The sequence below is a fragment of the Impatiens glandulifera genome, chromosome 2 (genome assembly GCF_907164915.1).
Source record: "Impatiens glandulifera chromosome 2, dImpGla2.1, whole genome shotgun sequence".
Classification (NCBI taxonomy): Eukaryota; Viridiplantae; Streptophyta; class Magnoliopsida; order Ericales; family Balsaminaceae; genus Impatiens; species Impatiens glandulifera.
Genome location: NC_061863.1, coordinates 35,206,919 through 35,233,665, shown reverse-complemented (window position 1 = coordinate 35,233,665; position 26,747 = coordinate 35,206,919). Strand labels below are relative to the sequence as shown.

Sequence of the window (26,747 nt, the reverse complement as noted above, 5' to 3'; positions counted from 1 at the left end):
ATGATCTTGTGTGGCCGAAACTAAAGGAATTAGTTGCAGCACTAGCCAGGACAATCGGAATAGCGCTGAATTTTTATTCAGCACCTATAAAGACTTAGTGTAGCCTATTGTAGCCGAAGAGACGAGCGCCCGGGTCAATACAGGTGGTCGCTAGCTGGAACGTTAACGCACCTTCAAAACGCCAACGACGTTAAGATGAAATTCTAGGACGACGTCATTTGACCTCCGATCACCTTCTTCATCGTGACGTCGTCTAGATAAGCATGAATAACCGTGTTCATTTTGGGTTTTTGGAACTTAGCCATTGGTCCACCAAATGAGATGATTCAAAGACCAGAATGATCACCCTACTATGGTGATCATTCTCCCTATAAGTGTAGACATCATCTCTGCCTATTTCGGCGACTACAAGTCAAGAACAGTTAAAAGCCATTAATGGCTTTTGACTGATTCAACCAACATGGCTTCTCCAACCGACTTAGGGATGCTATAAATAGCTCCATAAAGTCATTTCTAAGCTAAGGAACTAACACACAATCCTCAAATTGAAAAAATCAAAATTTGCCAATAAAGCTTGAAGATTTCAAATTTTTTTGTTTGAGACCTTGAAGCTTGGATTTAGTATCCCGAAAGCTTCCTTAAGGATCAAGGAGTGTTCTCCAATCCTTAGTAAGGTTTCAATAAACCTCTAATTCAATTTATAGTTTGAATTTGAAATTTTTTATATTTTAAATTGCAATCTTGTATGCTTGTTGTTTATGATGTTTTATGGTTGAAAATTCATCCCTATATGATTTATAAACTATCTTGATAGGATAGAACCGATTAATCAATCCAAATAACAAAAAACCCAAATTTGAATTTCAAAAATAATAAAAAAACGGGTTTACTATTCTTGAGTTAATTCAGTTGAATCACAGCCTAGAAAGCTTTCCAACATGATTTCTTGAATTGGTCAAAACGAACAATCAATGTTCTTGTTTTGTTATTAATCAGGTATATGTGATATATAAAATTTATTGTATAGCTCCTTTCACTTCAAAATAGCTTTAAAATTAAAAACTCAAATTTTGATCACAAACTGTTTTGAACAAATTGATCATCATCCAGGTCGATTGATACCTTGAGATAATGATCAACATGTTCCTAGAAGCTTTGTGAAGCTACCCAAGCTCTTGGATCAAAGAATTAGAGTTAAAAAAATGAATTAGGACCAATGTTCTTGAGTTAGGACCGAGACCTCGAACTAAGATTTCTAACAATTGGGACCTAGAGTTCTAACCCTAGGACCGAGAGATTTAACCCTAGGACTGAGACTCCTTGACATTGGGACCGAGTATCCTTAATCTAGCACCGAGGAACTTAGCTTAGAGCTAGCCTAAGACCGAGAGATTTATAAAACTCGACTGAAAAACCTATCCCAATGTTAGTCCAAGACCAATAAGTTTCTACATCTAAACTGGTAAATTTCAGCCAAGGATTGAGTCCTTAGCACCCTGACCTAAGGACTCCAGTACTCAAACCGAGAGTCCCCGAGCCCAGACCGAGGGTCTTCAGACCCCGACCAATAAAATTTGACCCTAGCCTTAAGACTCCGGTCCTAAGGCTTGTTTAGTTCTACTTTTCAAAATTCAAAATTATTTTTATAATTTAGGAACTCACATCATTTTCTAAAAGTCCCAAAAATTAGAAAATGCATTTTAAATATTTTTGAGATATTTCCATAAAAATATTTTAACAGGCTTGTTTGGTGTTTATTTCTAAACCCCAATTCCTTTAAAAATGACTAATATTCTTCAGGTTTTTCCTCCATAGTTATCATCCGCAACAGGTATTAGCATTTAAATATTGATGTTTCAATACATTAAATAATGTTAAAACTAGAAGTATGACTAAGGCCAAAAGAATAAATAATTAAAACTCAAATGTTATACAACCAATTTTAAAAAAAACAAGTTTCATAAGTAGATACCATTCTTAAACGGGTACGGAGGACATAGCGCAAAAGCTCTTTCCTAAGTATCACCAAACTTCGAACCAAACGAAACTCTTGTGTAAAATACGTTTGTACATGTGCACCCACTTTAATTAATTTTTTGTCTATCAAATAAATAATATTTTTAAATTAATTATGTTTAATTAATTTATACTGGATTTCATAATCATCATTTGATTATAAACAAATTCTCAGATTATTAAAATTTGAATAAAATTAATTATTTTTATATAATTGATTTTAAAAACGGTCATGTATTATCAAAAAAAATGTTTTGTTTTAAAACGATGCCCGACACGCAAACTAATGTTAAAATCATCGAATATCGAGCCACTCCGAGCCCGCATGGGCACCTGCGTCGCAATGTCTGTTGCGAGATTCCCGAGGATACACTTATATGATAATATAAGAGAGAATATATAACATTTTGAGTTAATTAATTGAGTTTATAATATATTTCATAAGAAAATGAAATATGAAAGAAAAAATTAAGGAGAGAAAAGTGATAAATAACTAGGAGTTTGAGTAAAAAAATTATATATATATATATATATATATAAATTTAAAAATTATATTTTTTATTTATTTATTTATTTTTTCTATTATTCCTCATTTCGAAAACAAATAAATAAACTATAAAGCAAATGTATATTTATATTTATATATATATATATATATATATTAATAGAGAGAAATAATTAATTAAAAAATATAAGAATTTTATATTTAATTTTTTTATTCTCTTAAATATATATTAAAAGATATATATATATATATATATATATATATATATATATATATATATATATATATATATATATATATATATATATTTAATTATGTGATTTATTATTATTCCTATTATTACTTTAAATTTTTTATAAATAAATACGTTAAATAAAAAAATATATAAATATATATTTACAAATTAACCATAAAAATAAATTATTGATGAAGAACTAAAAATAAATTGTTAATAAAGAAAATAGAGAGAAATTATTAATAGATATAAATAAACATTTGAAATTATGTTTAGTCATCTGATCTAGTCGTTTATTTACTCCCAATTTCGTTATAAATATTTTAATCGTTCTATCCTTACTTATACTTAAAAAGATGTTAAATGTTAAAATACGGTCATGACTCATGACTATATAGAGTCTTATTATCTTCATAATAAACTATTATTTCAATATTCAAATAAAATAAAAAGTTTTGCTATATGTATTATGGGGTTATATTGGGTTGATTTGAGAGTATTATGGTTGGTTACATCGTTATAGTTCCAAATTTTCTGACCATTTCAGCCAAGTTTCGCTCCATATTTTTGTACGATTTTAGTTGCTTTGTTTCAATTTACTGCATGATTCGTGACAATTATATGTTGGTGGGCTACTTTAGTTTATTTTTTTCATTCTTTCTTGTCATCTCTAGTCATTAATTCATTTTATATTCAACATACATTTTTTTCATTGATTTTGTTAAAAAATATTAATTCAGTTATATATATATATATATAACAGTTTAAAATTTGATTTTTATGCTGTTCCCACACCATTCTTCTTAAATTAAGTTATTTGCATTACTCGTTTATGATGTTTGCAATTATTTTATTTTATAATGAGAATGGATAAATAAAATCTATTATATTTTAAAAACTTAAATTTTATCCGAATTTTGTTACATTAATAATCATTTTTTAAATTATTAAAACAAATAATAGCGACAAAATTTATAAATATAATGTAATTTAAGAAGAAAAATGAACAAATATCAAATGCTATTTTTTCTCCTAAGATTCAAATTACGTATTTGTTCAATAAAGTAAATGGTCGAAATTGCAAATTATAAACATACAAAAAAAATGTAAAAAATGTAAAATGTTTAGGTTAAATAAGATATTTTTTAATCTAACTAATTTGTTCCACTGATATCTAATTTAACATAAAACGTTTTAAGTGAGAATCAAAATTATGACATTTACTTTTTTATACCTAACTCTTTTAATTATAAAATCATAATATTCATACAAGTCCACTATAGAGATTAACAAAATACATTATACCATATCAATTACACTTCCCACTTCATTACACTTCCGATATAGATGTACCCAAATCGTTAGGACTGAGCGACTTTTTAAGAGGGTAGTCTACTCAACCTTTGGGCAGCCTATTTAATAAAAATTAAATAGGATTATAGTTAAATTTATTGTATTTTTAACATAATTGTGTAGAGGAGTAGTTGAAGATAAAAAAAAAATTATTTTATTTAGTTATTTGTTCAAATATATATATATATATATATATATATATATATATATATATATATATATATATATATATATATATATATATATATATATATATATATATATATATATATATATATATATATATATATATATATATATATATACACGATCTTTTATTTTTATTTGGTTATATTTCTAATTTTTTTCATAAAAATAAATTCTACAATGGGACGTGGCAATCCAATTTTCCTGCATTGGAATGAGAATGGGACATTTCCAATTCTCGAGACCGAGACCGACACTGAATATCGTCAAGAATGACAATGAGGGCGACGATGAAAGCGTAGTCTACGTTTGGATAGATGGTCACTCTGAAGTTGTCCTTCCCCAGTAATACACTTTTCACAGTATCCTTCTTATGCATCTGCCATAGCCAACCCATTTTTCAAATCATAAGTAATCATAAATCATAATAGGAAGAAATAGAAGAATTGTATTTAATTACTTGGGCAAGAATGGCTTTGGACTTGCCATCTCCGGCGTAGATGATGCCGGACCTCTCAGAATAACTGCCATCCAACCTGAAATCAGGGGTTTCTTGTTTGGTGTTATTTGCCAAGAAAACGTCCATCTTTGTCTTGAATTGCAGCCATGAGGTTGTTTTAGCTGTGAAGAGAAGGTCTTTCTCCTCATGGCTCTCTCCTTTGAACACCTGCCATCTCCCATGCATTGATCTGATCTGTAGATGGAAATATGTGAGTGAAAGCTTATATATCATCATCAAATTAATTAAACAGATAATAATTACCTTTTGTCGGAGAGTGACAATTGGATTTCCAGCTGGATCACGAAGGATCCGATGGTCGTGAAGAGACCATTGAGCTTCCAATTTGAACATTATATTCTCCTTTATATCTGTCACGGTGAAATTGCCAAGGCTTAAAGCCATGACCTTTCTCACAATCACAAGGTCAATTGGATACTCCAATATGCAGTATTGCCGTCCCACCACCGCAATCGGACTCGTTACGGCGGTGTAGCTTGGTGATGGAGCCGGCACCGGAATGGGATTCACCATCTTTTGAGAAAGAGATGTAATTAACTGATGAAAGAGATGAAACAGGAGAAATGTGGTTTCTGTTTTGTGGTCTGGTTTTCAAAAGTATTTATACTGCAAAATCATGAAAGTTCTTCTCAACTAGCAAGAAAGAAGAAAAATTCTCCTATATTTTGAATAATGGACAAAAGGGACCCCACTACTTTAACTATTATTTTCATTATTTTGCTAGAATATTAAGTTAGAATATAAAGTATTGCAATATGTTTAAATCTTAACTTAAAGTGTCTTTATTCAAAATGGGACCTAAGGATTTGTACGATGTTTATCTAACATAACCCTTACAATGGTTGATAAGTTTTCTTTTATAAAGGAAAGGATATTTTTTTGGGGTGAGTTTGAAAAATGTTTAGAAAAACTTTGAATGAAATAGGTAGATAAATGTATAATTTTGTCTATTTTTGAGAATTAGATAAATAAATAATAAATTATATTTAAAAAATTATAAAATTAAAGGATTATGTTGATTTTTAGAGTAAAAAAAAAAAAAATTTAACCCACTCAATCTTAACCTAGATCCAGTCCAACCTAGATTGGCTTTGGTCACAATCATATCAAAAACCAAGGCCTTGTTATGATTATTTTTTTTAAAAAAATTTAAAGGGTATTGATATATATGAATAAAATAAAAAATAATAATTTAAAATATATGGTATTTTAGTATTTTGGTTAATGAAATGAGTTATGTGATTGTTGAGAATTAATTGTTTGAAAAATGAATTTTGAATGAATTTTTTAAAATATACAATGAAAACAAGGCCAAATTGGTGATCCAAGGTAAAGAAATTCACATCCACAATCATATATAAAATTAGCTTAACTTAAACCATAACACTATACTCTCTTTTTAAATGAAGTTGGTCAATAATTCCTAAAATGAACATGTTAATCATTAAGCAAATTTAAATGGATCTTTATTATCTTTCAAGATTTGGAATTTTAATCATTTTCAATTCCTCTTTTGATGTATAACAAAGTGCATGACTGCATACATTACAACAAATTCATTTTTTAGATAAAAATTTTAATATCTAGACATTGAATGTAATCACGTTACACATATATAATTAATAATGCACAAATACATTAGATTATAATTAGGGATGATTGGTTGAGGAATATGAGAATAAAATAATAGAATTAACTTTTGGTTAATAAATTTGAGATCCTTTAAAAAACAATTGGGAATTACAAAACACACACACACAACAAAATAACTGGTTTAGAAACACATTCTAAATTTTACATTATTTTGTTTTTTATTTTTTTTCCCAGTTTTTCTAATAAAGAAAGTTCATTAATAATTAAGTTATCAATTATCTCCCTCTATATCTTATACCCTATACCAATATACTTCCCAAATATTTAGATAATATTGTGAATTAAATAAAATGATACTATAATGTTTTGTGCAAGTATTTTAGATTTAGTTGAATATTACTATGTATTTTGTAATATGAAATTGACAAAATATTATGCTAAAAAAATTCTTCAAAATACCATAAAGTAATTTTAGTGTAAAAATATATAATAAAAAAAATGAATAGAATTATCATATTTATTTTTAAATGTAAATTTAATTTTTGTTACATTTATATTTTTAAATTTTTAGTAAACTAAATATCAATATTGGTAATCATACATAATTTCAACTTATCGACTATACAACAATATTTGAATGATTAAATCATTTTGAACCTGCTAAAAAACTCATTCCTATTCTAATTCCAATTCCAACCTTCAAACCGAACGCCCCTATTAATTTTCTTCACACAATTAATTTAAATAATTTTCACACAGTTTGATCTCTAATAAAGAATATTACAAACATCAAAATGAACATTTAAACAAGTGTATATGTCAGATCAAATATCATAGAAATATGAAATTGTTCCCATAAATTACAAAAACATATCCTCTCGGACTTCTCTATGCCAGATATTTTGCTGAGCTCATTTGCACATTTCTATGATTATGAAAGGCAACAAGTTTATAGGATATAGAATATATTCTAATATATCACGTATAGTTAATTTCTAAGAGATAATTTTATGGATAAATGTTTGGATAACCAATTGGAAAGTGAATATTTTAATCTGAAAGTGTATTTCATGTGGAGTAGCTTTTACAAAAAAAAAAAATAATAATAATAAAAATCTCCACGTTTATTCTTTTCGGATAAAGATTTGGAAGAGTATGACAGAATATAGAAGGACGACTCTTTTCATTAATTTAGTGGACAGAGTACTATTTTAACTTCTATTTTTTAAGAAAAGGTGTCCTGTCATATTTGAATAGCATTATATTTGTACTTTTGAAAATAAATTTGAAAGAATACATCACTGTACGTCTGTATCATCACCTTCTTATTTAGATTTTTTGGTATGTATTTTCTCGTATAATTCAAACGGACACAAATATAAATAAAAAAAATATAATAATATATATTTAATGTTTAAAATTATTAATAAATTATAAATAATATATTAAAATAAAAAAATAAAACACTATCATCCCACATTTTATTCATTTCGGTAAAACAACTTATCTTCTTACATATCTCGTCACATATTTATTTTCCAATAAACATCTTCATATATATATATATATATTTATTAGTTAGTTAAGAAGTTAAACTTATATTTTTAAGAATGTCCGTCGTTAATCAAATTTGGTGTTAAATTTAAAATTTAAAATATAAAATATAATTGGTTAAAGGATTGTCATTGTTTGGATAGGTGGCAAATTCAAAATATACCTATAGTATTTTTAATTTTATTTTTAACCATTTTAAGTTTATGGGGGAAGGGGGTCAACTCACAATCCGACTAAGTATACATTTATTCTGACATATATATCCAAATTAAGCACAGACCTCTCGATCCGGCAATCCAGACAACATTATTTTATATATATATATATATATATATATATATATATATTTGAAAATATGTGATCTAAAATTATTTCAAAATCAACCCTCCAATAACACATTAAATTAGGCTAAATGCTTTTATATTTAGCGATCAGCGATCGGATGTTTGGGCTAATGGGGTTAGCGTCCCCGTTAGTTGATTGGGTGTAAACCCGGGCGCGCGCATCATTCGTTACATTTAGATGCATGAAAGCGTTTAAGGCGTTGATGATGCCTAGGCGCTCATCTGATGGCCATGAATTCTGCTGCAATATTTAAACATAATTTCTGTCACACAGGATCATCAGTTTAATTCATAATAAAAAGGTTATTTGAAATCAAACTTTAACCCTTTATTACGTTTTTTTTCACAAAATTAATACACAAAATATTTTTGATAACATAATAAAAATTATATTTATTTATTTAATTTTTTGGCATTTTGGGGTATTTATTTAATTGTTTTAAACCATAAATTATACATAATTTATGTTTAAAATCATACTTAAATTATTTTATCCTTTTTTTGGGTTTAATTAGGTAAAATAAATACAATATTTTAACCTCAAATTATTTTTGGATTTTTAATTAATTTTTCTAATTAGAATTTAATTATCACAATAATTAGCTCTAATTTGATTTTAACTTCTCCTTATATTATTTTGAATTATAAAATTCAAAATATTATTTTAATAATATTATAAAATAATAATATTATTATAAATGGGGTAAAATAATATTAATTAAACATAAGCAAAAAGGGAAAAATTGTTAGATTGAGTTAAATAAATAAAAAGAAAAATTAATTATTAAAGAAATAAATAATTAAGGAAAAATGCTTTAATTGATTTAAATGAAATTATGTGGATAAGCTTAAATCAATACGTCATAGTTTTAATGATGTGTTAATGAACAAAACTAAGTTGTGTAAATTGTATTTGTGTAGGTACGTTTGAAGAAGCGCGAAAAGATGTCTTGCTTCAATAGACGCACGAGAAGATGTATTGCTTTAACAGACGTGTTAGTCTGAAGAAGCGCGAGAAGACATCCTGATTCAATAGACGTGTTAGTCTGAAGAAGCGCGAGAAGACGTCTTGCTTCAACAGACATGTTAGTCTGAAGAAGTGCGAGAAGACGTCATGCTTCAACAGACATGTTAGTCTGAAGAAGCGCGAGAAGACGTCTTGCTTCAACAGATGTGTTAGTCTGAAGAAGCGCGAGAAGACGTCTTGCTTCAACGGACGTGTTAGTCTGAAAAAGTGCGAGAAAACATATTGCTTCATCAGACGCCCTAGTTTGAAGAAATGCGTGAGCAGACGTCCTACATCATCAGACGCCCTAGTTTGAAGAAGTGTGCGAGCAGACGTCCCACTTTATCAGACGCCCTGGTCTGAAAAAATGCGCGAGTAGACGTCTTAATTCATCAGATGCCCTAGTCTGAAGAAGTGCACGAGTAGACATCCTACTTCATTAGACGCCATAGTCTGAAGAAGTGTGCAAGCAGATGTCCTACTTCATCAGGCGCCCTAGTCTGAAGAAGTGCATGAGCAGACGTCCTACTTCTCTGGTCTGAAGAAGTGCACGAATAGACGCCTTGCTTCAGTAGCCGTCTAAAGAAGCGTGAGAAGACGCCTTGCTTTAGCAACCGTCTGAAGAAGCATCCACATATCTGCTTAAGCTGATCAACACAACGAATAGTAATGCTCGCCATTAGTCGTCTGTCAAGTCAACTTTCAACGCTTAACTGTCATAATACTTGATTATTCCTTTAGCCCGCATTGTACCTTCCAGTACACCACGATTCAATGAATATATTCTTGTGTACGATCCTATACACTTAGCGTACATCCAACGGAAAGCTGACACGTATCCAATAGACAAATCTGATCGTTGCCCGACTTCAATATAGAAGGTGATCAGAGTACAACAACGAATCTCTCGATTTCTTGACTTCTTGACTCTCACAAATTACGAATTATTAATCTCTATGTGTTTACTTTCTCTAAGATCATTTTGTAATTGACTAAGCTAAATTAAACTATTGTTTTACTGTATTACTTGATTGTATCATCAGTATTGTAAGTTGAATAGAGGCTGAATGTTCAACAAAGTGATAGCTAGTTCAGAAACAATCAGTTGTTAAGTCTTGTGTTTCTGACTAGGTTTGTGTAGTTTCTATACGAATCAAAGCTTCTAGTGAAAAACCTTCTAGAAATAGAAGAATGGGTGACATATGAGTTTTATCTTCAAACATGCATAAAACTCATTGTGTTATTTCTTTTCTGCATCTTCCAACTGTTTATCTGCTGCTTCAAATCGAGCAAGCATTTTTGCACTTGAATCCGTTCAAGAGCTTGCAAATATATGTGAAGAATAAAAACATATTCTCATCTCTAACTGTATTAAAATTAAATTGAAAGTGTCATATTGACTTTAAAAATATTCACCCCTGCTATTGTTTTACCCGATCCTAACACTACCCTTATCATTCTTCTATATTATATTATATAATGAAAATAAAATTATAAATTTTATTTTAGATAAATAATTTTATATTTAGTAAAATAAGTATTTTTTTTATTAACGTATCTATATCTATATCTATATCTATATCTATATCTATATCTATATCTATATCTATATCTATATATCTATATCTATATATATATATATATATATATATATATATAATAAATAAGTTAACATTTATTTATAGTTTAATTTTTCAATTTATGTATTTTTATACTTTTTTTTCACACATTTAATTTTAATTGAATTTATTAAAGAAATAAATAAATTAAATTTATATAAAATTAAATAAATATACTATACAATTTATTATCTATATTAACAAATAAAATAATAGTATTAACAATAAAATCATAACAAATATAATATTTTCAATTATTTATAATTAATTTGTAAAAATTTAAAAAAAAAATAGCATTTTCTAATATCATGTGATACAAAATTACAAATAATTAAAACATTATTATAATATCTACATATCTATTTTCATTTATTAATTTAATAATAATAGAAATACATGTAATATAAAAATAAAATTTATAACTTATTAGTTGATAAATAATACACATCTCTACTTAAAAAATATATTATTTTTTAATATTTAATATAATATTAATTAAAAATATTAAGCTAAAAATTACATTTAATAATATATATATATATCATTATATATATATTATATTTAAAATAAAAAATAAGAGAAATTATATAAATATATATATATATATATGAGAAATGATTAGGTGAGAGAATTTGGTGAGTGAATTTGGTGAGAGAATTTGGTGAGGGAATGACTTGACATAATTTCGCTAAAAAAATCAAATAATTTCTCTGTTTTCTCTCTTTTCTCTTTCCTCCCACTTTTACATTTTCTAACCAATGGAACCAATGGTGATGCAAGTCATTCCCTCACCAAATTCCCTCACCAAATTTCTTCTCTCTATCACTCCTCTCTCTCTATATATATATAAATTAATAAAGAAGAAAATATTTTTTATTTTTTATTTTTATTTTTTATTTAGGAGAATATGATAAAAATATAAATAATTGATCAAACTAATAATATATATATATATGTAATTTTTATTATATATAATTATGAGAAAATAGAATATATATTATAAATATTTTATATTAAGATATAAATAAAGAGAGAATATTTTTTTATAATTATGGGGAGAGATAACTTTTTTTTAGAGGAATGATAGGGCAGCGACTGACACAGGGAGGGAAGAAATGACAGAAGAAAAAAACAACAATGAAATATGGTTTTCCGCCCATTGGAAAATAGTTTCTCTCCATACTAGTCATGTCTCTTCGTTTGGTCTTGTCTCTTCCTTTTGCTCGCGTTTCTTCTTCTATTCTGGTTGATCTTCCATTATTTCTCTAAATGTTTATTTGCATGGAAAACGATATCTTAAATATTTTCTACACATTTATATTTCAAATTGCTTTTTTAATGAACAAAACTTTGTCAAGATAGATTCATTATCGTTTTTTTAAACTTTTAACATAATAAGACCTAACATATATATGGTACTAGATAACTATGTAGGAGAAGTTTTCATTCTTCATCATGTCAAATTATGAAGAAATATGTGATTGTAGTGGTTGAGATATATTTAACATTAGATTTAGGCTCCCCTTCTTTGTGGCATTGTTTTCTAGGCTATGAGATTATATCGAAGAATATTGCACTTAAATCATTGTAAATTAGAGTTTAATTATGATCTTGTTGAGGCTTGTTTATGGTGGATTTTATAATGTGTTTAGATGATTATTTGAAAACTCATTATCTTTTTATGGAGTTTACGAGGAGGTTCGGTTCTTAACTTGGGAACTAAAATGCATTGTGAAAAAGTACTTTTGAAGGAATTAACAATATAGAGTATATTTGGGTTGTTTTGCCATAACTGAACTTTATCATGGTAGTCTCATCTTCTTTTTATGACTATCTATTTTTGATATTAATGTTGTTAGAAAAACACTACATGATCTTATATTTTTTTGTTTGAAGGTTCAAATATTGAAGGCCTTCAAACAACAATTCTATTCGATCCACTCACAAACGATTTCTTAATCGACACACCCAACTACGGAGCGTTCAAATGGTGGATTGGAAATGCCGCTCTTCAAGAGAAATTCACTTCATTATTCGCAAGGTTGTTACTACCAACTTACAAATTCAAATAGAAATACACGATTGCGGACACAAAATCAGCCTTAACGGAGTAGATAAAAGTTGTATCTGCTTACATTATTAGCGGAGTAGATAAAAGTTGTATTTACTTTATATATCAGTTTCAAACATTATAAGTTGTATTTGAACATTTAATCAAGAATTTTAAATGATTTTAACAACTTTTGTTATAATATTTTATTTTTAAAACACTTAAGTAAATATCATTACATGTATGTATTATTCTTTATAAATGTGTAAATCGATTTATATGAAGGTATAAATCGTTTTATATGACAATTTGTTATATATTTTTTAGTTTTCAAGAAATAAAAGTTGTATTTATTTTATATATTTCAGGTTTCAATCAATAAAAGTTGTATTTACTTTATATAATTCAATTTTCAAAATTATAAGTTGTATTTGAACATTAAACCAATCATTTTAAATGATTTTAATAACTTTTGTTATAATCTTTTATTTTTAAGGCACTTAAACAATCTCATTACATGTTTATACTATGATTTATTTGAAAGTGTAAATTGTTTTATATAAAGGTGTAAATAGTTTTATATGACAATTTGCTATATATTTTTCAGTTTTCAAGCAATAAAAAACTTTATTTGCTTTATATATTTTAGTTTCAATCAATAAAAGTTGTATATACTTTATATAATTTAGTTTTCAAACATTATAAGTTGTATTTGAATATTAAACTAAGAATTTTAAATGATTTAACAATTTTTGTTATAATCTTTTATTTTTAAAACTCTTAAGTAAATCTCATTACAAGTCTATACTTTGTTTGATATGAGGTGTAAATCATTTTATATAAATTTGTAAATCATTTATATAAATGTGTAAATCGTTTTATATGACAATTTGTTATATATTTTTCAGTTTTCAAGGAATAAAAGTTGTATTTGATTTATATATTTTAGTTTTCAATTAATAAAAGCTGTATTTGTTTTATATAATTCAGTTTTCAAATATTATAAGTTGTATTTGAACATTAAACCAAGCATTTTAAATGTTTTAACAATTTTTTTATAATTTTTAATTTTTAAAACACTTAAGTAAATCTCATTACAGGTCTATACTTTGTTTTTGTTTTATATGAGGTGTAAATCGTTTTATATGAATTTGTAAATCATTTTATATGAATGTGTAAATCGTTTTATATGTCAATATTGTTGTATATTTTACAGTTTTCAAGAATAAAAGTTGTATGTGCTTCATATATTTCAGTTTTCAATTAATAATTGTTGTGTTTGCTTTATATAATTCAGTTTTCAAACATTATCAAGTGTATTTCAACATTAAACTAAGCATTTTAAATTATTTTAACAGCTTATCGACTTAAATGAGATAAATTTCCTTCAAAAACAAGTTTTCCAAAGAGTTGTTGATGCTACTAGTTTGGCTCGATATAGCTAGACCTGTCCATCTTCTTCCAGTCTTAAAAGCACTCCACATGGGCAAGAGACACCACATCATAACCATATTATATATATATATATATATATATATAATTAAGGACGGACCCAAAAACTAAATTTGGGAAATTTGGGGTGGACTTAAATGATATGTGTCAATGATATATATAACAAACTATTATATTATAATGTTCAAATAATTTAATTTTTTTTTTAATTAAATACAATTCAATATTAAGTGTCCAACCATAAACAAGAGAGACATCTTTCATTTTACTGGAACTTTCAATTGTTGTATTGCTAAAGTAAATAAATAACACATTTAGTTCAAGAAATTTTCATAAGTTTACAAAAAAAAATTGCATATATGAATATAATATGATAGAATTATTCTTAAAAAATGATAAATTATACACAAAAACTCGTTTAAACAACATTTCGATTAAATTAACCATTTTAAATAAAATTATAAACTTTATATACCAACCAAAATTTAGTTTTCTGCTCACCTAATGCCACATAATAATAATAATAATAACTCTTTAACAGTTTTAAATTTATAAATAAATAGGCTAAATATTTAATAAAAATAATAAATAATGATTTTGTTTGTCTTAAATATAAAAAGTTTTTACAAAAATAAAATTATTTACCATTTAGAACATCATTTATATGAAAATAAAAATTATTCACACTATTTATCTTTAAATATCATCTTAACCAATATAGACATAAAAAATCTCAATTATCCTATATTATTTGAATAAACTTTTAACTTTTCACTGTGATAATTTAACTTCATTATAAAAAATTATATATAAATTAAAAATTAAAAGACTTAATATATCTTCAGATCAAAAATAAGTATAAAAAATAGAGAAAGAGTAAAAGAAAAAATAATAAATTATATTAAGACTTAAGATAAAGAATAAATAAAAATAGAGATAGAGTAAAGAAAAAATAGTAAATTATATTTTAATATTGGAGAGAGAGAGTTGTACATCTAGAGCTAATTAACAATACAAAATTACTGTCTTCTTCTCTCTATCAACACGGATAATTATCATGAGTTCATGGCCATCATCAAGCTTCTTAACAAACAAAATTATATTTTTTTGGTGGGCTTACCTCAGCTCACACATGTATTCGTCTCTATTAATATAACAATATCATATTAGTGTCATATTCATTATTGGAGAACCGAGGCCTACTCCAAAACCTGTTGAGGTTATTAGAAAAGGCAAGGCCCTCGCAACCGAATCCAGTGAAGAGTTTTCAGAGGCAATATGTATAGTGAACTTGATGATGGATTAAGCCAACGTGAAAGCTGTTGCGAAGATTAACATCTTCGATACGTGGGTTATGAACAGGATGTCCAACAGATATGATCAGGTCATCAAAGGAAAAGGTATAAGCGAGAAATGTTGAAGTTGTTCAACATAGAGAAGCGAGTCCTGAAATGGGCTAAAACTTCTGAGGTATATGAAGCTCTAAAGAGAAAGGAGCTGGTTGAAGCCAATCTCAGAGATCGGGCTCTTTTTTCCAGTGCTCGAAGCAAGAAAATCTAATTTCAATCCAATGGAAAAGAATGTTGATGCAGAGGAGAAGGCCTTAAAGAAACTTAATGAAATCATGCAGGACTATATCTTAATTTTCCTCAGATATGTTCATGAAGCCGACTGCTCAGGGGTGAATCTGTTTGGTAATTCTTCCGACGAAGACGATCCAATGCAACTTTCTGATGACAATAACCTGATTCTACCGGAAGATGAGCAAGCCGCTGCTCATCTCATTGAACTGAGGAATTTGTCTGTTGAAGAAAAACGCCTTTTGGCTCAACCCAGATTTGAACAAACTTCGGATCCAGTTCAACATGATCCAATCATTGAAGAAGAAGAGATCAATGTCGAACTTGTTCAACCGAATGTTATTCAAGAAGCAGATGCGTTGGTTTTCCTTGTTCTTGAAATAGAGGCATCTCCACGTTCTAAGGGGGAACCCTCAAAAGAAAATGAATTTGATAAGAGTTCTTCCACTGAGGGGGAACAAGACAACAATGATACGTCATTAGAAAGTCTTAAAGTGATTCCTCGACCAACTCTAGAAATTACAGCTGCGAATATTTATGAGAAGATTGTTGACCTTCCTCTTCACTCAGACAGACCTTCTGATCAGATTCACAAGGTATGTAAAGATATTCTAGGAGATGAAGATAAGTCTAAAGATGCTTCTGAGGCGGATGAATCAGAGTAGTCGTCGCAGGTTCACACTCATGTCAGTCCAATTCAAACTGCTCCTGCCGACTCTCATGAAGTGTTATCAAATGAAGGAACATCCGTTGGATGAGCAAAGCTGTTAAAATCTATGGCAAAAATGATGAGCACTCTTCAGAAGAATGTTTTGGACTTGCAATAAAAAATGATAAGTATCGAAAAGAGTCAAAGATCAAACAAGAAGGAATTTGCCTCTCTTCTTGAAACTCATAAAGAAATGGAGAAGACCATGAAGAGGAACACGTATGAGATTAACGTCCTCAACAACCCCTACTCCAAATTTGAAAAGAACTTTTTCAAACGGCAGTCCGAAAGGTTTGATTGTGAAATGGAATTCAACATTGATCTTCATCAAGAAGTTATGGCTGGAGTGAATATGGTTCAAGGTTAAATGGTTGAGTTAACCAATCATATGAACAGAGTTGATGCTGAGCGAATGGAACAAGCTGTTTCCTTTGCAAAACAGATTCAAGCCGTTAAAAATGCTGAAGTTGCTCTTAATAAAGAGAAAAACCTTATTTCCCATGACGTTGATAATGTTAAAAGGGGGGAAGGAAGTTCAAGAGGCAGTGGAAGCAGTAGAGGAGGTGTTTCGACATGCACCAGATCCAAAAGAAAACTCGTTGATGAAGGAGGTTGCAGACCAATCAAAAGAGGTGGAGGTCGAAGCGGCGACCGTGGTGGTGGAAGCGGTGGTCGTGGTGGCCGTACTCTCCCTCCATTTCAAAACCTCTTGACTGGTGAAGGGTTTGCATACCCAAACGTGAAAAGGAAAGAACAATAATCTCATCTCCTTTAAACTATCTTTTGTTGGTTTCTGAACTTGGTTTTTGGAATATTGGTCTTTGGAATATTGGTCTTTGGAACTTATTTGTGTAGTTTGCAAACAAGTATCATTCTTACTTTAATTTGATGGGTACTAATCTTATCTAATTAATTGTGCAAAGTTTTAACATCATAAAAAATGGGAAAATTGTTGGGGAAAATTATTTTGACTAACGGTATTTTGATGATAAACGTGTTTAAAACTTAAATAAGAATGAAACTAAGCCGTCTAATTGTTTTTGTGCAGGTGCATCGAAACATGCTAAGTTAGACTGATCTTGAAATAAGCTTATTAGACGTATTGACAGTTAGACGTACATTCTAATATATATGTAGTTAGACATGCATTCTAATAGATACATAGTTAGACGTGCAGTTTAATAGATACGTAGTTAGACGTGCAGTTTAATAGATACGTAGTTAGACGTGCAGTCTAACAGATACGTAGTTAGACGTGCAGTCTAATAGATACGTAGTTAGACGTGTAGTCTAACAAATACGTAGTTTGACGTGCATACGTAGTTGGACGTGCAATCTAACAGATACGTAGTTGGACGTGCAGTCTAACAAATACGTAGTTGGACTTGTAGTCTAACAGATACGTAGTTGGAAGTGCAGTCTAACAGATACGTAGTTAGAAGTGCAGTCTAACAGATACGTAGTTGGACATGTAGTCTAAAAGATACGTAGTTAGACGTGCAGTCTAACAGATACGTAGTTAGACTACAGTCTAACAGATACGTAGTTAGACGTGTAGTCTAACAAATACGTAGTTAGACGTGCAATCTAACATATAGGTAGTTAGACGTGTAGTCTAACAGATACGTAGTTAGACGTACAGTCTAACAGATGAAAGTTAGATGTAGGGCGTCTAACTCCTTCAAACTAGTCTGAAGTGACAGTAGTTAGACGTGTCGTCTAATGGATCCATCTATTAGATGTGGGTGTCTAACTTCATTAGACTTGGTAGTCTAATGGAGCACGTCTAATGTCTTGCTTCAGCAGTTGCTTGAAGTCATCATCCATCTACCCACGATCAACTAGTTGTACACTACTCCTGCTCCACTCATCCGTGTAGATCAGTACGACAGTTAGTTGCATCCAATGAATGAATGCCACGTAAGTAAATATTCTTTCCACTACTTATTCCTTGCAGGACAATCCTAGAAGAATATTCGGCGCACTACCAGATTGGTACGGCCATGATCTTTGTGCACAGAGTCTGCTGTACTCGTGTACTATGGAGGCTTTCCAATGGGTGCTTGCCACGTTTCAATGCAGAAGATTCGACCGTTGGTACATGCTCTCTATTTAAAGATCTTTAAAGACAACGGACGAGCTGCCGCACTTACACGCTATCTTACGAATTACTTATTTGTTTACTGAGTTTGTACATCAAGAGAGAGTTAGAATCAAAGTATTGTCTAGCTGAGTGATATTCTTAAACATATTGTAAGTTGAATAGAGTCTGTTTTGTTCAACAGTTAGCTAGCACTGAAACTGTATTTGATTCAAAGAAAAGTATAGTGAATCCTTCCGGTGGTTGGAAAAAGGGATGACGTAGGAGAGTTTGCTCTGAATATCCATAAACAACCTATTGCGTCTTTTACATTTTGTCATGTTCTCTTTCATTGGTTCTTAGTTTCAAACATAAGCAAACGTTTCCGCACTTGAATCGATTCAAGAGTTTACAAGGGTTTGTGAAGAATAAAAAGTGATATAAATCCCTAACAGGATTTCTATCAAATCGTTTTTGTAAGAAGTTGTCATCAATAGTTAGACCTCTATCTCTATTGATGCCACCGATCCTATCATATATATATATAATTATAGATAAAAATATGAAGTAATTTATAAAAATGGTATAATTATATATATAAGGAAATAATAAAAAAAATAGAATAAAAAGATATATTTTATTATATATCAACTTATAAGTATATAATTAGGAAGAGTAAATATTTATATAAATATATATAGAATTATGAGATAATTAAAAGTTGGAGCATCAATTTTTAAAATCTGACCAAATTCAAATAATTTAACAAATTTTTTTATAATCTTTTATTTTTTAAAACACTTAAGTAAATCTCATTACAGGTCTATACTTTGTTTTATATGAGGTGTAAATCGTTTTATATGAATTTGTAAATCATTCATATGAATGTATAAATCGTTTTATATGACAATTTGTTATATATTTTCCAGTTTTTAAAGAATAAAAGTTGTATGTGCTTTATATATTTAAGTTTTCAATTAATAAAAGTCGTATTTGTTTTATATAATTCAGTTTTTAAACATCAATTGTATTTCAACATTAAACTAAACATTTTAAATTATTTTAACAGCATGAGATAAATTTCCTTCAAAAACAAGTTTTTCAAAGAGTTATTGATGCTACTAGTTTGCCTCGACATAGCTATACCTGTCCCATCTTCTTCCCGTCTTAAAAGCACTCCACATGGGCAAGGGACACCACATCATAATATAACCGACATTGCTCCATTATATGTTTCCTTATTTTTTTCGTGAAACTATATCCACAATTACCGACAATGCTGCAAAATATGACAAGGTAAAAACATGAAAAAAAACCATCTATATAACAATAACATATCATATTAGTATCATATTCATTACAAACAAGATTTGCAATATTGTTCTCAGTTTTATAAACATGTTCATACTAAAAACAAAACATTGTTTTCATATATGTTATTGACTTCATTATTTATATAATGATTTAAATACTTTTAAAAAACAAACTACAATACAACCTAGAGTTTCATTCTTTAAGAACATACTAACTTTTGACGACAAGATCTTTGTTTCGCTTCGCGAAAGTTGAACCTCAGGCTCGAAAGTACAAATAAGGGAGTGATTTCGTAGCGTTTTGGTTCGAAATAGTTAGGAAGAAGAGTCATGTTGAGATAAACCCTTTTGCGTTGAGAAAGAGGAATATGAAGATGAATTGCAACAGTAAACCCATTTTTAGAGAAATTTTTTTTCCCCTCAATCCCATGTGTGAATGCTTCAATTATTTACATATAATTATAGATAAAAATATGAAGTAATTTATAAAACTGATATAATTATATATATAAGGAAATAATTAGAAAATAGAATAAAAAGATATATTTTATTATATATCAACTTATAAGTATATATAATTAGGAAGAGTAAATATTTATATAAATATATATAGAATTATGAGATAATTAAAAGTTGGAGCATCAATTTTTAAAATCTGACCAAATTCAAGAATCAAATAAGCAATTTATCGAATTTATACGCTTAAGAGCGGCACCGTACACCCACATTGCATCTTTCCCGCCACTCTCAGTCTCTTACTGCCGTTTCCATCGCTTCTGATTTCCCCTCTCTCTCTCTCTCTCTCTTCTCACCGCGCGACCAAGAACAGCTTTGAGATGTTGTGGGTCGACAAATATCGTCCAAAAGCCCTAGACAAGGTTCTGGTGCACGAGGATGTGGCTCAGAATCTAAAAAAACTGGTATGATCCTCTCGCTGCTGGATCTATCAGAAGAGATATTCGAGTTTAATTACTCCTGTGCTGTAAAAGTATTTTGGTTATGTTTGTCCTTTTGCAGGTCACTGAGCAGGATTGTCCCCATTTACTATTCTTTGGTCCTCCTGGTTCTGGAAAGAAAACCCTAATCATGGCCCTGTTAAGGCAACTCTTTGGAGCCAGTGCAGATAAGGTCGTTGGACTTGAATTTCACACCTTTTTCATATATATTATATCCGAATAAAGCGGATTTATTTATTCGTTGATTTGCTTGCAGGTTAAGGTGGAGAATAAGACTTGGAAAATCAATGTAAGTTATTTTATTTGCTTGATATATGCAAAATCAGTTGGATTCATGCATAAATTGATGATGTTATGAATTCCTAAAGGGGTTAAAACGCAAAGGTTAATAAATGAATGATTTTACTCTGTGCTGAAGGAGGCCCTTAGATATGTCCAATAACTATTAACATAAAAACATAGACTACTTTTGTAGTACAATGTAGAAAGAAAAAGACTTAAAAAGAACTTCAATTTCTTGTGTATATGTTTTTGGTAATATGCAGTTTTTTTTTTCTTTTTCTTTTGCATTTGAATTGATACATCATAATTATTATATTCTTTAGAAGGTGTGTAAAAGAAGAAATATACATGGGTTCATTATGGAATCTGAAAATTTAAATTAAAACTCTCATATATGTTCATCATCTGCAATATCTGAATCTCAAATTTAAACTGAAGCTCTCAAAATTGTCATAATTGTGCTATATCCTTATCCTGTCACACCATACATAACACAGCCATGAAAAAACATGATTAATTATGTATTTAAATGTCTCCTTTTAGGCTGGGGCGAGAACTATTGATTTGGACCTCACAACATTATCGGGTACATATCATATTGAGCTCAATCCCAGTGATGCTGGCTTCCAGGATAGATATATCGTTCAAGAGGTAATTAAAGATATGGCAAATAACAGACAAATTGACACCAAAGGGGGGAAGAAAGGGTTTAAAGGTGAGTTGTTCATTATAATTGTTATTCTTTCTTTTGATTCGGGCGGATACCTCCCCTATTAACAGCATCCCTTCCAGTTCCCTTGATGAAATAGAATTGGGACCATTTGCAGTAGGGGAAAAGGATGAATAGATCACTTTGTAAAATGATGCAATTGCAACTTTTCTGTGACAATTGGACACTGTAGTTATAGTGATACCTTCACTTCTAATTTCCTTGAGGTGACATGTACCAGATTAATTTATTGTTTTTAGAAGACATGATAGCATTTTGTTTTAGGCTTGGCTTATATTAGTGTATTGAGGTCCTAACACTAATCACACTCCATTCAATGATTCAATACTTTATTAACAAAGATTTAACGAACTTTGTGTAGGATTTGTTTGATTTTTTATCTACACTGAACTAATTGCACTGAATCATTTCTGGCTCTAGTGTTGATACTGAACGAGGTTGACAAGCTTTCTAGAGAAGCTCAATATTCTCTTCGAAGAACAATGGAGAAATATAGTGCATCATGTAGGTTGATTTTGTGTTGCAACAGTTCTTCAAAGGTTACTGAGGCAATACGTTCTCGATGCTTGAATATGCGAATCCCAGCACCAACAGAGGAACAGGTTGTACTGTTTATTCCTATTGCTTCTTATAGTTTGCTAATTAGTTTCTCTTAATGTCATACAATAAATCAATAGAAGCAGAAAAAATGGTGTAAAAATGACATTAATGGGGGGAAGGGCATTGGACATGTATATTTCATCCCACCCAATCCTCATTCCTGGAACTTAAAATTTTCCCTAACGCTTCATTGGGGCGTTTTGAAATTGTCATCCCTATTTGGGATATCTATTTTTCTTTACTGATCAGTGTAAATTTCTTATAGATAACTTATTAATCTATAAATTCTTGACTCCTTTTTTATTACAGTACTTAATTTAAAGTTTTTATTGTGGAACATGTAACAGATTATTCGAGTACTGGAATTCATTGGCAAAAAAGAAGGTTTGCAACTTCCATCTGGTTTTGCTTCCTGCATAGCAGAGAAGTCAAATCGGAATTTAAGAAGGGCTATTCTAGCATTTGAGACGTGCCGGGTGCAACAGTTAAGTGTTCACCATTAATTGCTTCCTTATAGTTTGCTTTACTTTCTTCATTAATAAGCACAATATTACGAACATTCCCCCTTGATAGATTTTCTCTTTGTCATTGTTGATTTGACTTTAGGTATCCTTTCACAAGTAACCAAACCATCCCACCGATGGACTGGGAGGAGTATGTTTCCGAGATAGCTTCAGATATAATGAAGGAGCAGAGCCCTAAAAGGTTGTAAGAACGCATTTTCTTGTCAGTCAGAAGTACATTGATATTTATATTAAATGGTCTTTTGTACATTCTTTTTATTCATAGTCTATGAATAACATGTATTTTGCTCTATCCTTTTCAGAACTATAGGAAGAGTTGAAATATGTCTTGGTGTCACAAATTCTTAACAAGTACATGTTTTATTTAGGTAATTCTGAGTAGGGTTGGGGGGTTAGCAGCTTTATCCTTTCGAGTGAAGTGGGTAAACAACTAGTCTAAGCTATTAGTTCCTGCTATCTGATCCTCTTAGTTTAATACACTTTTGCCACTTTTTTGTTGTTTCTTATGTAACTGTTTTTGTTGCCTTGTTGTGTGACTTTGGGTACAGGCCTTGTTCGTTTATGGGTTATTGGAGTTATTCTCAAATAATCTTGTTAGTTTGAGGTTATGAAAAGCGAGTTATTGGAGTTATTCTCAGGTTTTTTTTGGGTAAAAAGAAATTAAGGGTATATATATAATAAAATGTAAGTTTTTTTTTTCTTAAATAAGAGAGGGTATTTTGGTTGTTGATTTGAATGATGTGATTGATTGGAGGATGTAGAATGGGATGGTGGGTTATTTAATATCAAAATAACCAAAATGAACAAGGCCTAGCTATTTTCTGTTTTTCATTCCCTTTATTGAGCCTTAGTTAGGGTTTCTTCTTGAGATCTCTTTTTACTAGTGCAGTTTCCATTGTTGTCATTTATTCTGTTTTCTCTATAATTTATCTATTTGGTAGCATTAATGCTAGAATATATGTTCACCTTGTCAACTTTTCATACTATAATCAACAACCTAAATTTTTCTTAGAATTTAATTTTGTCCCGAAACTCGTATAATTACAAAATAATCAAGTCTCCTAGACTCGATGGAAAGAACTATATCAATTGGTCTCAATTTTTTGCACATGCATACCTCAAGGGATAATGGTGAGTAGCCATCTTCTTGGAGCTGGCCTTACATGGGATGTTTTGGCCTTTGAAACGTGGGATGTTAAGATTCCATGATATATCATGGCATGGGATTCTATGGAACCAATCATTAGTGATATATTCATTTTCTTAACCTCTGTAAAAAAAAGATTATTTACATGTTCAGGCATTACACTTCTCAAGTATACAAGATTAAAGTCAAACATCAGCCACTAAAGTAAGAGATAAAACTGCTACAGAATATTCAAATACATGGTAAATGTGAGGAAATGTATTGGATTAATTCACTAGGAATTACTTTAGGAAGCATAAATTTTGTAATGTTGCCTAGGATTTCTTAAGGGTTTGTCTCTGATGCCTACACTGGCATTCAATTTCCAACTTTTGGTTTAGCACGGTACTGATAAAATGCAATTTAATATGCAAAGCTGCATTCTTCAATCAAGATAATAATACTACTGTCTTGGTTACAACAAATATCTTTATCATTGTTGACCTATTTAACCCTAGCTGTAGAACCGTTCATACTTTCTTTGGTTGGTTTATCTAATATTTGTTGAATTTTTTTTTCTGAAAAAAGAAATATATTTGTAGAATTGTTCAAGCATTGTATGGATGATATTTGTCTTTGCTTTACTATGATATACACTTTTAAAATACTGTTTTGTTGCAGGCTTTTTCAGGTTAGGGGCAAATTATACGAGTTACTTGTGAATTGTATTCCTCCAGAGATTATTTTAAAGGTTAGTAAATGATGAATCTCTATTTCTTTCATCTTGTCCTTCACATCGCTTCCATCTAACGATGAAATGAATTGATTGCAGAGGCTGCTCTATGAATTGTTGAAGAAACTGGATGATGAGTTGAAACATGAACTGTGTCACTGGGCGGCCTATTATGTATGTTAATGTTCCGCCATTCTTAAAGCTTGTTTGATGTAGGCTTTTTTTATGAAATAATATAATATTTTGGAAAAAAATATTGTTTGATGAAAAGTGGATTATTTGGGTTAAATGACTAAAATATACTTAATATTTTAAAATAATATAAAATCAATGACTTGATTGATATTGGGATTATTTGGATTTCTAGTTTATTTTCCCATGTCAAGTTACATAATATGCACTGTACTGACAACAGCAAAATTAACTAACAATGTTTCCCTTATTTCTGTCTTCATGAATGTTGTTTTCAACTGTGTTTCATTATTTACAGACTTTCACCCAATAAAAAACATATATTAAGCTTCTTCTCCCCCCTACAAAACTCAACTCTAAAGTATTTGTAAATCCTTGTACACTGTTAGATTCAACATAGTTTTATAATTTGTTTTGATAATAGTTGTTGAACCATTTGTCTTTCTTTTATATGATTCAGGAACATAGGATGCGCCTCGGACAGAAAGCGATCTTTCATCTAGAAGGTACTGAACCCCACCCCCTCGGTCTTCATTAAATATTTACAAGAAATCACTTTGCTTTTAAAAGGAGTAGTGTCATTTAATGACGTTGATATGATATTAGTATTATTGAGGAGAATTATTACTATTACTATTGGAAAGGTAAAACAGTTAGAGAGATTATCATATTTAATATCGACCTTTCTAATGTTAATTTTTCTTTTAATACTATGATATTTGCAGCATTTGTGGCCAAGTTCATGAGCATCTACAAGGGTTTCCTAATCGCAACATTTGGCTAAGTTTGAGTATTTCTCGTTTCTTTTAGGCAAAATTTATCTGCTTTTTCACAACTTCATATTTTTGGTATCAACATTTGAAATGAATGGTAGTGGTTCAAGGATATGTCTAAAGCCTTTTAATTCAATTATTGTCTTAACTCTTTAGCATCTGAAAATTTTCTGTTTTTTTGGTATTATCATATGCAATGTTGAACCTTTTTATCTTGGATATATTATCTTCTTAACTAAATTACTTAACCAATTGCATAATTAGTTGCATTTTTATATTAACTGTTTTTCTTTCATAATATTAGTTTATTGTAGATGATGTATATATATGTAAAATAAAACAAAAAACGTAAAAATAATTAAGAAATTGAGGTAGTGGCCATATTTGGAATTTTATTTATTTATGTATGTAGATCATATAAAGAAGAGTAAATGATGATATTTCAAATATGCTAATTAGATGACATTCATTAGTTATGACTTATGATTATAATGTTATATATGTTAAAAGATGGTACTAAAAATATTTTGATTTATATAATCATATACTGCACTATAAGATTTAGAGAAAGATGGATATTAAATATCAAATTTTCTTTTTTTATCATGGTGGTGGCTCTTATTCCCAAATACTTGGATATGAATATTAACTTATAATTGTTTTTAATATTATTGTTATTTGGTTTTGAATAAGTTTGATCTCTTTAATAGCATGTA

General features: G+C 29.3%; 3 protein-coding genes across 3 annotated transcripts; 2 read left to right on the top strand and 1 right to left on the bottom strand.

The window, feature by feature from the left end:
• Positions 1 to 4,470: 4,470 nt before the first annotated feature.
• LOC124924606 (protein LURP-one-related 15-like) lies at positions 4,471 to 5,358 on the bottom strand. The gene is made up of 3 exons (XM_047464618.1): positions 5,059 to 5,358; positions 4,756 to 4,989; positions 4,471 to 4,674 (listed from the first exon to the last, which is right to left on the bottom strand). The coding sequence occupies exons 1-3, from the start codon at positions 5,326 to 5,328 to the stop codon at positions 4,471 to 4,473; spliced, it is 708 nt and encodes a 235-aa protein (XP_047320574.1). The 5' UTR covers positions 5,329 to 5,358.
• Positions 5,359 to 16,843: 11,485 nt separating this feature from the next.
• LOC124924605 lies at positions 16,844 to 17,482 on the top strand. Its single transcript, XM_047464617.1, has 2 exons — positions 16,844 to 17,013; positions 17,119 to 17,482. Exons 1-2 carry the CDS (start codon positions 16,844 to 16,846, stop codon positions 17,480 to 17,482), a joined length of 534 nt encoding a protein of 177 aa, XP_047320573.1.
• A 3,371-nt stretch (positions 17,483 to 20,853) lies between these two features.
• LOC124925995 (replication factor C subunit 3) lies at positions 20,854 to 26,141 on the top strand. Its single transcript, XM_047466147.1, has 11 exons — positions 20,854 to 21,035; positions 21,133 to 21,243; positions 21,328 to 21,360; positions 21,897 to 22,068; positions 22,504 to 22,685; positions 23,031 to 23,167; positions 23,290 to 23,388; positions 25,015 to 25,084; positions 25,166 to 25,240; positions 25,719 to 25,764; positions 25,984 to 26,141. The coding sequence occupies exons 1-11, from the start codon at positions 20,952 to 20,954 to the stop codon at positions 26,040 to 26,042; spliced, it is 1,068 nt and encodes a 355-aa protein (XP_047322103.1). The 5' UTR covers positions 20,854 to 20,951; the 3' UTR covers positions 26,043 to 26,141.
• The last annotated feature ends 606 nt before the right edge of the window (positions 26,142 to 26,747 follow it).